Source organism: Rhinoraja longicauda, chromosome 9, assembly GCF_053455715.1.
Source record: "Rhinoraja longicauda isolate Sanriku21f chromosome 9, sRhiLon1.1, whole genome shotgun sequence".
NCBI lineage: Eukaryota > Metazoa > Chordata > Chondrichthyes > Rajiformes > Arhynchobatidae > Rhinoraja > Rhinoraja longicauda.
Window position 1 is genome coordinate 28877922 of NC_135961.1, and position 13641 is coordinate 28891562.

The 13641-nt window shown below is 39.6% G+C and overlaps 1 protein-coding gene across 9 annotated transcripts in view; it reads right to left on the minus strand.

Moving 5' to 3' along the window:
• ppm1ba (protein phosphatase, Mg2+/Mn2+ dependent, 1Ba) overlaps positions 1–13641 on the minus strand; it is a 109995-nt gene that overhangs the window by 18831 nt on the left and 77523 nt on the right. For all 9 annotated transcript variants that reach the window (XM_078405008.1, XM_078405011.1, XM_078405005.1 and 6 more), the window contains exons 4-5: positions 9067–9178; positions 1901–1958 (exon numbers count right to left, since the gene is read on the minus strand). In XM_078405008.1, the coding sequence (XP_078261134.1) occupies positions 1901–1958; positions 9067–9178 (170 nt within the window). The remainder of the gene's footprint in view (positions 1–1900; positions 1959–9066; positions 9179–13641) is intronic.

Here is a 13641-nt window from a genome sequence, read left to right on the forward strand (position 1 = left end):
CAATATATTGGTAAATGTTCTCTCCACATTTTCCAGTGTAATCATATCCTCCGCATGTAATGACAACTAGAACACAGTACTCCAGCTATGGCTTATCCAATTGGTAAACTTGCATCAAAGTGTCTCTGCTCTTATATCCTGAATACAACTAATGCAGGCCAGGGTGTACATCTTAACTTCTCCACATCTGAATTAACTGCACGACCACATTCAGGGATTCTTGCAACATAATCAAGGTCTCTTTGTTCCTCAATACTTCCTCTTCATTTGTTGTCAATGCCTCACCCTTGTTAGATCTCCCAAAGTGAATCAACTGGATTCAAGCACTGATTAGGAAGAAATTTAATCTGCCATTAATCTGCCCATTTTATCAATTGATCATTACCATATTTAGCCTAAAACTATTATCCTATTATCAACATCACCACAAATGTTTGTGCTCAAGAACCTCAGCTGAATTCATTGTACCATTATTCATCCTAACTTGCACCAAACTACAAATCTTATTGGAGCTGGAGAGTATTTAGAAAAATATGAGGTGCCTGGGTCTGTCAATAATTGAACTAATATAGGATATATCAAATGAACGGAGACATCCAGATTGATTTCAAATAATAATACTGTTACTGAGATGCTGCAAGTCTTTGCAATCTGAAATGGAAAAAAAACTACTGGAGGTACTTATGAGGTCAGGCAGCATCTGTAAAGAAAGGAATGGAGTTAATATTTCAGTTGACATTCATTCAGCAGACTGATGAAAGTAAGAAATAAAAATATCTTTAAAGTTTAAGTTACAGAAAAGTGCTAGAAAATTGCAGAGAAGTTCTGATGAAATGCCAGACTATTCCATCACTCAAACTTTAAATGACTTTATTTCTAACTTTCAACAGTTCTGCAAAAAGAACATCATTCTTTTAGTTTAGTTTTAAAGATACAGCGCAGAAACAGACCCTTCGGCCCACCGAGTCTGCACCGACCAGCTATCCCCACACATTAACACTATCCAACACACACGAGGGACAATTTACACATACACCAAGCCAATTAACCTACATACCTGTATGTCTTTGGAGCGTGGAAGGAAACCAAAGATCTTGGAGAAAACCCACGCGGTCACGGGGTGAACGTTCAAACTCAGTACAGAAAGCACCCTAAGTCGGGATCAAACCTGGGTCTCCGGTGCTGCAAGGCAGCAACTCTTCTGCTGCACCAATGTGTTGCCCATAACTCTGAAACACTAACTTTGTTTCTCTCCCCACTGATGCTGACTGACAGCTGAGCATCTCCAGTTTTTATTTTATAGTCTAATTGTTACAAATTAAGATGATTATTTTGACATTGTTACCCGAATTTCAATGCAATTTAGAAGTTAATGCTTTAACAGTTTTGACCTCGGTTCTCAAAAGGCTGCAGCAGTACTGATCATAAATTAATACCATTCAGGACGCTAATTTATAGGTTCCATTTACACAAGCATTCATAGTGTGCCAGAAAAGGGAGAAGCTTCCCCATCCTTTGAGTCATGATCTTGATGAGCATTACTCATCAAACATATTTTTAAAAGATTGATTATTTGCACTTAATTTCTTGTTGTTACCCTCAATAATAGCAACATTTTTATTGGAATACAGTTTAGCCAATTAGAATGTGCTTACACATTTGAAAATAATTAATATCTCATAAATTACAGAAATTATGCCCAAAATGTTTCTGTTTGAGCCAAATGGCCTATTTTGTTGCATGATGACAAATTTGTCTCTTAGTTACCAAATGGAACCCATTTACTTAAAATGTAATCAAATAAAACTGCATCAGTCAGCATTTTGCACATTCTAATCAGGAACAAAATCTGCATCTCTTTTGTACATTGACAGCATATGCATAAGAAAATAAAACTCACCCCATCATCATCCCTGTGTGGATTCAGTCTATTATAAACAGCTTCAATCACACTGCGCCTAAAGGGTTTAGGGAAATACAAATTATCAAACTTTTTTCCTGCTACTTTGAAATTAAGAGACTTTATTGTGTGGCTATTACCTCTAACAAAATGTAAACCGGTAATAAACCAAGAAATCTAGTTTAATCGAATTTTGATAGTTAAACACGAATAAAATTATTTTTGTTACCTTACTTTTAGCAAATCTTTCACAGACTAAAAATTTCCCCATTGCGAATGAACATTAGAGAAAAAGATTCAAACATTTTAAGAATTAGTAGGGTGCTTCACTCCAGTCTGAAACAGATAGAACCAGATCAGATATTAGAAAAGGAAAAAAAGATTCACTCCTTGCAGTTCTGTATCTGCGAGAGAATTAGGAACAGCAGATTTAATGGGATGGGAGATTAAGAATTAAAATTAAAGAACATCAGCAATATCGGTGAATATCAGACAGGAAGAGATTTTGGGTGATCTTTTGAGTGACCAGCAGTTTAGTGAGAAGGGATCAATGGAGAAAGATGGTTTATGGACAGGGTGAGCTTTCCAAGCCATTACATGACTGACGCAAGAGAGAAATCAGAACAAGTCATAACTTGGGAGCTAGGATAATAGGGAATCTTAAAAGTGTGGCCTAGCCAGGCCACGAAATGGCATGCAGTGGAAGATACACAAGATGCAAGTGATCTCAAAACTAGTTACAAAGTTGTTCACAAACAGTTTAAGACATGTAGGAAGGAACTGCAGATGCTGGTTTATACTGAAGATAGCCAAAAAATGCTGGAGTAATTCAGCAGGTAAGGCAACATTTCCGGACAAAAGGAATAGGTGACGATTCGGGTTGGAACCCTTCTTCAGATCTTATGTCACCTATTCCTTATGTCCAGAGATGTTGTCTTACCTACTGAGTTATTCCAGCATTTTGTTTCTATCTTAGAGAGATTTAAGATGACAGTTTGAAGGTTAGAAAGGAATGGAGAAGACAAAACCAAGGAATAGCAGTTGGAGTTTTAAATCAGATAAACACACCGTTTTGCATTTAGTAAGTCAAAACAAGGCAGGACTTGCCCAGTAAATCGTAAGGCTTCGGGGAGTGATGTAGAACCGATTGCCTTAGGGAAGCAGGTACATATTTTCCTTAAGGTAGTGATACAGATGGACAGGGTGGTGAAGAAGGCATTTGGCATGCTTGCCTTCATTGGTGAGGGTATTTTGCACAGTAGTTAGAACATTGCGCTGCAGCTGTTGGTAATATTCGCGTACATACCTGATCAACCTGTTTTGGGAAGGATGTCATTAAACTTGTAAGGGTGTAAAAAAGATGTACAATAATGTTACCAGGACTGGAAGGTTTGAGACACAAGGAGAAACTGGATCATTTTTCCCCCAGAGTGCAGTAGGTGAACTTACAGATATATGAATCATAATGTATAAGATGAATCATAATGTATAAGATGAATAACCACAACATTTTCTCCAGGATTGTGCCGTCTAAAACTAGAGGGTACAGTTTTAACGTGAGTCACTGAAAGTAAGCGTGCAGGTACAGCAGGCAGTGAAGAAAGCTAATGGCATGTTGGCCTTCATAACGAGAGGATTTGAGTACAGGAGCAAAGAAGTCTTTCTGCAGTTGTATAGGGCCCTGGTGAGACCACATCTGGAGTATTGTGTGCAGTTTTGGTCTAATTTGAGGAAGGACATCCTTGCTGTTGAGGCAGTGCAGCGTAGGTTCATGAGGTTAATCCCTGGGATGGAGGGACTGCCATACGAGGAAAGACTCGGCTTGTATTCACTGGAGTTTAGAAGGATGAGAGGGGATCTTATAGAGACATATAAAATCATAAAAGGACTAGACAAGCTAGATGCAGGAAAAATGTTCCCAATGTTGGGGGAGTCCATAACCAGGGGACACAGTCTAAGAATAAAGGGGAGGCCATTTAAACCTGAGGTGAGAAGAAACCTTTTCACCCAGTGAGTTGTGAATTTGTGGAATTCTCTGCCACAGAAGGCAGTGGAGGCAAATTCACTGGATGAATTTAAAAGAGAATTAGATAGAGCTCTAGGGGCTAATGGAATCAAGAGGTATGGGGAGAAGGCAGGCACAGGTTACTGATGTAGATGATCAGCCATGATCACAATGAATGGCAGTGCTGGCTCGAAGGGCCAAAAGGCCTCCTCCTGCACCTATTTTCTATGAGAGGGGAAAGATCCAAAGGGATCCAAGGGGCAAAACAAGCTGCCAGACGATTAAAAGACACTTGGACACATACATGGATAGAAAAGGTTTGCAGGAATCTGGGCCAGGTGCAGACAAGCAGGATTAACCCAATTAGGCAACCTGGTCAGCATGGATGAGTTGGGGTACAGGGCATGTATCTGTGCTGTATAGCTCTATGATGCTGACAAGAACATAAAATAAAGGCAAAGGTAGACCATTAGGCCCCTCATACCTGTTCCATCATTCAGTAAGATTGTGGCTTATCATCATGAAATTTCCTACTTACAGATAACTTCACATTCCTCGATTCCTCAATATCTGCAAATGTTTTGATCTTAATCATGAATATACTTACCGACTAAAACTCAACAAGCCTCACACATGCAGAAACCACCACGTCTGGGTGAATAAATTTCATCGCATCTATGTCCAGAACGGTGAATTTGAAACCGACAGCAGTGGACACTCCAGCCCGGAAAAACATGAACTTCACAGCGGGGTGGTACAATGGTAGAGCTGCTGCCTTACAGCACCAGAGACCCAAGTTTGATCCTGACTATGAGCGCTGCCTGTATGGAGTTTGTACATTCTCCCTGTGACTGCGTGGGTTTTCTCCAGGTGCTCCGGTATCCTCCCACATTCCAAAGACATGCAGGTTTGTAGTCTAATTGGCTTCTGTAAATTGTTCCTGGTTTGTAGGATAGAACTAGTCTACGGGTGATCGTAGGTCGGCGCACACTCAGCGAGCCGATGGGCCCGTTTACTTGCTGTATCTCTAAACTGAACTAAACATTTAAGCTGTCAATCTCCACGAGAAATTTGTGCCTTTCGATGAAAACAGCTCTTACTCTTTCAAGCACTAAAGGGTATTCACCAGTCTGTTTATTTAACCCTCATGCAACAAAGCCACCATTCCAGGAATTAATCTGATGAATTTTAACAGCATTCCTCTAACTCAATCCTTTTTTAAGTGGGGAGGTCAAACCCGTACACAATATGCTACATATTATCACGCCGGGGCCAATATAATTGGAGAAAATTGTCTGTTTTAATATTCAAATCCTCTGACAATATTAGCCAACGTATTTCCCAACTTAAGTTCCCCCTTCCCAGTTCTCCCACTCGTCTTCCTGTCTCCAACTACATCCTATCTTTGTCCCGCCCCCTCCCCTAACATCAGTCTGAAGGGTCTTGACCCGAAACGTCACCCATTCCTTCTCTCCAGAGATGCTGCATGACCCGCTGAGTTACTCCAGCATTTTGTGCCTACCTTAGATTTAAACTAGCATCTGCAGTTTTTTTTCCTACACGTATTTTCCAACTGCCTGCTATATCTGGATATTAACTTAAGGGATTTCAGTACACAGACTCCCAAGCTCTTCTGAACATCATCATATTTCACCTTTTTATTTTTCTGACCAAAAAGATAACTATATATTTTTCCATATCATATTTCATCTGCCATATCCTTGCCCATTCATTTACCTGTCCATAACCCCAAAATCCCTTGCTGCATTCTCCTCAGATCCCACAATGCTAGATTTATATTAGAAAACTTGAATATGTTACGCTTGATCTCCTTGCCCAAATAACTGATAGATTGCGATCAGATGGGGACCGCATAAGTTCAAGCGGTGAACAACTGCTCATAGCCTCATAAGTTGAAAATAGCCTGTTTATATTTATTCTGTGTTACATCCATTAAACAATCCAGACCAGTACGGTACCGTGCTCTAATTTTGTTTATTGACCTCTTCTGTTGTACCCCACCAAAAGCCGCCTTAAAGTCCAAATGTGCATAGAAAGCAAAAGACAAATTGCTGGAGGAACGTAGTGTCTCTGAGCTCTGCTGGCATTTTGTTTTTTGCTTAAAATTCCAGCATGTGCAGTCTCCAATACCTCTTAGGTGGTTCGGCCTTAACTATTCTGCTCGTGACAACGTCATAATTTCAAAGACTCTTAACCCTCAGAAAGATTTTTTTCTCATCTGTACTAATTGGGCAACCCCCTATATTTAAATTGTGATGCCTGTTTCTAGATTCACCCACAGGTAGAAACATCCTCTCAACATCCAGCATTGCATGTTTCCATTAATTCGCCTTTTACTGTTCTAGTCTTCTGCCTTTACAAGCAGTCAAGCCTGTCCAACCTATAGATCAGTTGGCTTAATATCTGTAGTTGGGAAGCTATTGTAGTCTAGCTCAATGAAGGAATAGCTAGTCATTTACAAAAGCTTAAAGCAATCAAAGCAAGTCAGCATGGTCTTTTGAAAAGGAATCATGTCTGACAAATTTGCTGACAGTCTTCAAAGATATAGTTGATTGAGGGGGACCAATAGACAGAGGTATTCGATAATGTACCACATTAAAAAATCTGGTGCATGAGATAAGAGATATTGTGAGGCTAGCAGGGGCTGGGGAAGCAGGGGCTCTACCTCAACAGGCAGGGGCTATACCTCAACAAGCAGAGGACCAGCTATCTGGCAGGCAGATTTGCCACTGCTACATGGGTGGTTTTAAACTAAATAGTGGGGGGAATGTTTCACCTGGGATAGACAAGGATGGAGTTAAAGGGAAAGAGAGTAGAGAAATAGTTAAGAAACACACCAGAATTAAAGGGTCAGAAAGCTCACGACGCAACAGGAGAGAATGGCCAAATGTAATAGGAATCGATGTGGAAGCTGAGATGAGCAAAGGATTAAAGGTACTATATATGAATGCCCAAAGTATAAGAAGTAAAGTGGATGAGCTTGAGGCTCAGAGATTGGTAGGTATGACTGTGGGGATTACAGAGACGTGGCTGCAGGAGGATCAGGACTGGAAACTGAATATTCAGGGTTATACGTCATAGAAAGGAAAGGAAGGTGGGCAGAGGTTGGTGAGGGATGGAATTCAGTCCTTTGCGAGGGATGACATTGGGACTGACGATGTAGAGTCACTGTGGATAGAGTTGAGGAATTGAGGACACAGTCTAAGAATAAAAGAGAGGCCATTTAAAACTGAGGTGAGAAGAAACCTTTTCACCCAGATAGTTGTGAATTTGTGGAATTCTCTGCCACAGAAGCCAGAAGCCAATTCACTGGATGAATTTTAAAAAGAGTTAGAGCTCTAGGGGTTAGTGGAATCAAGGGATATGGGGAGAAGGCAGGCACAGGTTACTGATGCAGATGATCAGCCATGATCACAATGAATGGCGGTGCTGGCTCGAAGGGCCAAATGGCCTCCTCCTGCACCTTTTTTCTATGTCCATGTTTCTGTGTATGAACGAATGAATGAATGCATCAGTTTATTGGCCAAGTATGTGCCAAGGAATGTGCCATGGTGCTCCGCTCACAAATGACAACACAAACATACAGTTAACAATTAAGAATAAAGCATAAACACATCAAAACAATGATACAACATTACGGTCTAAACATGTGGGTGAAAATAAACCAGAGCAAAAAAGAAACTACAGACTCTGGTTATTGAGTAGAACTACCACTTGTGGAAAAAAGCTATTTTTATGTCTGGCTGTGGCTGCTTTGACAGTCCGGGGTCGTCTTCCAGAGGGAAGTGCTTCAAAGAGTTTGTGGCCAGGGTGAGAGGGGTCAGAGATGATCTTGCCCGCTCGCTTCCTGGCCCTTGCAGTGTACAGTTCGTCAATGGGGGGAAGGTTGCAGCCAACAACCTTCTCAGCTGTGCGAACGATCTGTTGCAGCCTCCGGATGTCATGCTTGGTGGCTGAGCCAAACCAGACCATGATGGAGAAGGTGAGGACGGACTCAATGATAGCAGTACAGAATTGGACCATCGTTGCCTGTGGCAGATTGTGTTTCCTCAGTTGCCGCAGGAAGTACATCCTCTGTTGGGCCTTTTTGACTGTGGAGTCGATGGTGGCCCCCAATTTAAGGTCCCTGGAGATGATGGTTCCAAGGAACTTAAATGACTCCACAGATGTGACTGTGGTATTGTTGATGGTGAGTGGGGGGAGGGGAGGGGGAGCTCTTTGAAAGTCTACCGATATTGCTCTCTGGTTGTGGTATGATCATCTCCAGTATGGTTTCTAGAAAGCTAGCCTACCACTGATATTAAACTGGCAACCTTACAACTGCCAAGATTACTCTTTGTCCTTTTATTGAATCTATACATCATTACAAGTCCTTTGGCACTATCCCTGTATCTGAGGAGCAGTGAAGACCTTGGCCAACACAAATGCAATTTCTCACTTAATCGCTATTGGGAAAACAAAAAATAATTTCCTCATCACTTCCAATATCCGAAGTAACCCTTCGCTCTTTTTTATCCCATTGTTAAGCTTTGTCTCCAATGAATTTAAGGTATTTATTCACAAAATGCTGGAGTAACTCAGCAGGTCAGGCAGCATCTAGGAGAGAAGGAATGGGTGACGTTTCGGGTCGAGACCCTTCTTCAGACTGAAGAAGTTCTCCTCCTCTCTTCGACGATTACACTACCAATAAATTTAAGGACATTTGTTATTCTGTAATATGATTGGAAAGATAATTCTTTTAAAAATAGATGAATAAAAATCATATAGGAGGAATGAAGTGTTTTGTTTGCCATAAGTTGATTTATTTCTCATTATTTAACCATTTCAGTTCAGTTTAGTTTATTGTCACGCGTACCGAGTTACAGTGAAAAGCTTTTTGTTGTGTGCTATCCAGTCAGCAGAAAGACAATGCATGATTATAATTAATCCATTGAGGGAATAACGTTTAGTGCAAGGTAATGCTGTCAAAGTCCGGTCAAGGATAGTCCAAGGGATATCAAAGAGGTAGGGTGTAGTAGTTCAGTATTGCTCTCTGGTTGTGGTAAGATGAGTCAGTTGATTCAGGCAGTCAAATAACAATCATATCTGAGGTACAAAGGTGATGACCGTCATTATAAATGAAAAATATTTTCATACTCACTTGCTTGCAAGTCCCCCTCCTGGTGGAAGATTAGGGATATTCTCCATTGAGAGGGTACGCATCACGTGAACCAAATCAGGCATCCCTTCTTCACTGGGTTTCAACATAATCTCTAGTTTGGTAATTTAAAAAAAACATTTAACTTCAGGTGTTTTTGAGCTACAAATTTACCAGTGTTTTATGGAGCCATTAAGTAAATTAAAAACCTGTAGAGGCAATCACCAGTTTACAAACACTGCACTCTATCTCCCACAATATTATTAGTCAAAAAATTTGAGGTACATTAATTCCTTTTTTCTCTCTCTCTACACATTTAGTAATAGGTGTTTCTTATTGGTCTGAAGTGCTTTTGATGCCCATTCATTAAAATACTGTGACGGTATGGTTATCATATTGAGCGATTTCTGTGTATTTTCCAACTTAGGCACAAAATCGACATGGACGTCTACAAAAATGTAACCCGTTCGTTATCCAGGCACAAGATTACCCAAGTCTGTTCAAAGATTTATTTTGTATGACCCATGAATGCAAAAATCATACGAGATGTACATACTTCTACAAGAGATTCATCAACACTATTGTTAAATAACTAACAATTGCTCGGCTCGACCACATCTACATTTGGGTCAGTAAATAAGTCAATATTTTTTTTAATGAAAAGTGGTTTAGTTGTATTAGATACAGTGTTTGCATTCGCACCTTGGATAAGAAAGCAAAATTATGCAACTTCCAGAGTCAGTCTTAAGGAAGTATAAAATCATCAGAACTGCTAAACTTTAAATTACATTAAATGCTGAAGGTACTCCACAGTTAAAAGCTCATGGCACTATTTGGAGAAGGCCTGCAAGCTCACCGAGGGTCCTGGATAACAATTCTTCCGCAACCAGCACCAACAAAATAGGTTGGCTGGTCAATGGTCTTCTTGGAGGATCGCAGCTTGTATAAAGTTGATTGTCTGTCCACCCAAATTCCAGAGTGCATTTCAAAATAATTTCTTTGCGTTATAAATCAAAATACTACGAAGTACCATGTAAATGTAAGGCCTTCCTTAAAACCAACACTTGTTGAACCCAAGTAAAAATAATAGTTAATTTTCAACACCAAATTTCAAAAATATATATTTGAGCCCCACAAATGTTTATCTAGTACATATTTTAAAAGGGAGATTTGGTTGAACCCTAAACATGCATGAAGTGCAAATCGGAAATGCTCATTTAAATATTTTACATCTTTCAGTACATACAAGATAAAACTTTGAGGTCACCTATAAAGATAGCCTCCTAGAAATTAGTCGTTTGGTTTGCACATTAAAAGATCAGATAAGCCGAATATTGGGTCGGATTGTATGAGACCCAGTTCGTGTCTCATGTTGATCATGTAATTTAACTGTAATCTTATTCATCCCTTGAGTGTGCAGTTTCCGACAGTCCAATGGTCTCACTTCTGCAGCTGTGTCGAAAGCAGAGCAATCAGTGACTGGCTGCAGTGAGTAGGAACTATTGCCCTGCCCATGTACTGCCACAATGACTTACTGACAGCTTGTCCACTGATCAGAGACAAACACATACTTAATAAAACGGGTACTGTACAAAATAGTTGAAATAATTAAAATCAGAAAGTATTAATAGAAAATTACAAATGAATTAAAACCTTTAAATATACTTTTTAAAGTTACTTATCCAAATGTAATCATTAATATTAATTAAAATTAAGATAAGACAATTTATAGTAACGCCCAGCTTACAAATGCACGCCTTATGTACAAACCTTATTCACAAACAAGCATTTGAGAGACTGGCAGTGTGATTTATCGCTGCTGTGGGGCTGCAGGCATCTTCTCCCATGTCAGAACTTGGTTTGTGGCTGCATATCCGATTTGCAAACTGTTGACATTACCAACAGTTCACAGGAACGGTACCCTGCCCTAACCTAGAGATGACCTGTACTTTTCAGTGAAGGCCAACCATGCCTTTCCAATAAATGGAGCTGGAGTAGATGCATCAGCTGTGATGGCCCCAGGCAGAGGAGGGGTATGTACAAAAATATATCTGGCACGACAACTCATTCACTCAGAATGGACTTGGACTCATTGGCAGGGATGGTGAGAGGCCAAGTGCCCTTGAATGTGAATTCACTGATTGGCTGTCAGTGCAAACTGGCTTATAATGATGTTAAGTACTGTATTTACTGTGTTATTCTTTGATTTTTTTTGATTATCAACTAAAAACCAGATCATTTTCAGAAGACATTTAATACACAACCATTGAAACTCACATTCACATAATTATGAAATTATAGATTAGCTTGAAGATCATATGAAACCAGCTAAGGGGGAAAAAAATATACATGGTCACTAGATTCCACCATAACACCAATTTGTATTTTACAATTGTCCAACGAGGCAAATATCCCGTGACTTGAAACAAATGACCTTGTTCTATTTTGCAGTTGGACTACTAGAGAGGGGAGGAAGCCGATTAGTTGCAATCAGACTGAAGTAAAATGTGCGCCGCCCACTTAACCGCCAAATGAATTTTAAAATCTTTTCTATCCTTTCACACCCTGCCTCCTGAATTCCAAAAGGTGCAATTTCACAAATCGTGCATGATTCAACAAGATCAGACTGCACTTATTCTGAAGAACAACTGAGTGTCCAATTCTTTGTGGAAGTAATTAACCCCACCCAAGTTGCAATATATCAAAATCAACAACTTCCAATATCAGGAATAATTTTGTCCAATATTTTAAAATATTTTTATTCTTCGATTTCCTCAATACTCCCATTTTATTTTTATGTGGTTTTGCTTTTAATATTGCCCAAGAGGAGAAAAATATTTATACAATTCACATTGATTGCTCTGTATTTTTGATACACCACTTTCCTTTTGTAAGCTTCAAATTATGTCAAAGAGACAGGTGGGATTGAAAATGTAAACCAGTTTGTAAACTAATTAAGTGTCAAACACAAACCTTTTGGAAAATATTACTGGACAATTCAAGCATCTGTTTTCCCAGAAAATCGTCCATGTTTCGCCTAAACAAAATAGGGGAATCGAGAACCAGAGGATGCAAGTTGAAGGTGAGAGGGTAAAAATTTAACAGGAACCTGAGGGCAACCTTTTCCACGCAGAGTGCTGCGGGTACATGGAGCGAATTACCAGAGGAGAAAGTTGAAGCAGGTTACTCTATCAACATTTGGACAGGTACATAGATAGGAAAGATTTAAAGACATATATGGAGTAAACGTGGGCAGGGTAGATGTGGCATCTTGGGTGGCATGGGCAAGTTGGGCCGAAGTGTGTTTCAATGCTGTATGACTCCATGATCTACTTTTGTTTGTTCGTTAGATGTGGACATGCTTTGCGAGGCAAGGCTAGCATTTAATGGGCTTTCTGAATTGCTCTGAGGTGGTGAGTCACTTTGAACTTCTGCAGTAAAAATTATCCCAGAGCACTGATGAGTCAGGAGTTTCAGGATGTTGACCAAGTTGCAATGCAGGAATAGGGATGCATTTTCAAGTCAATAATGCCAGTGTCTTGAAAGATAACTGCAAGCATCTGATGCTTTCATCTTTCAAGCTAGTTATGATCACAGGTTTGGAAGTTGGCATCAAAGAGCATTGGTGAGTTGTAGCAGAACATTTTGTAAATATTAAGCAAGTATATTCCTTTAACCAGGATGATTCTTGAGCATTGTCGCAACTAACTCATGCAGACAACTGGAGAAAAGAAACCGTAACTTGTTCCTTGTAAATGGAAAAGCTCCAGGAAGTCAGAAGCTGAGTCACTTCCTGCAGAATATCCAGCTTCCTTCTGAGTTGTTTGTATAGTCAATGAATGTACTCAACTGGTAGGGTTAAATTTCTGGTCTAATATGACAATAAAACATTGATAGCAGGGGAGAAAGTAATGTCATTGAAGGTTTGCAGAAAGTTGTAGCTAAACCTTCTTAGTCATGAGTGTTTGGCATGAACGTGACTTGCAGTTCAATACCCATGCCTAAACATTGTCAGGATTTTCTGAACATAAACACATACTGTTTCTTTACCAGAATAGATGCAAATTGATTTGAACAGAGCAATTGTTAAGAACATTCATTACCTGTGACTAAATGACAAAGTTAGCTGCGATGTGGCATCATTGAGGAAGCTGAAGATGGTTGATCCAAAGGATCAACTGTGGTGATGCCAAGATGATTAATCTCCAGTGACCAGGACCATTTTCCTTTCAGTATCATGAGATATGTACAGAGTTTTCCCTCATTTCCCATCAGTGTCAAGTTTAATAAGGTTACTTAAAACTAACCTGATTAAATGCTTTTTGGACAGCAATTAAAATTACTTTCATCACTTCGAGGAGTACTTTAATAATATAATGGCCTAATCTAGAAACAAGAATTCAAATTCCACCAAAGCATTGGAGCAGTTAAGTTCAGTTAATAAAATAAATTCCGAGTGCAACTATTTTAATGAAGTAAAAAATTCCTCAAGACAATCAGTAGTAGAACATGCAGATTTATGATGACTGGCAAAGAGACAACATTAAGGAAACATGGAAAAGTAAAAGTCTTCAGATG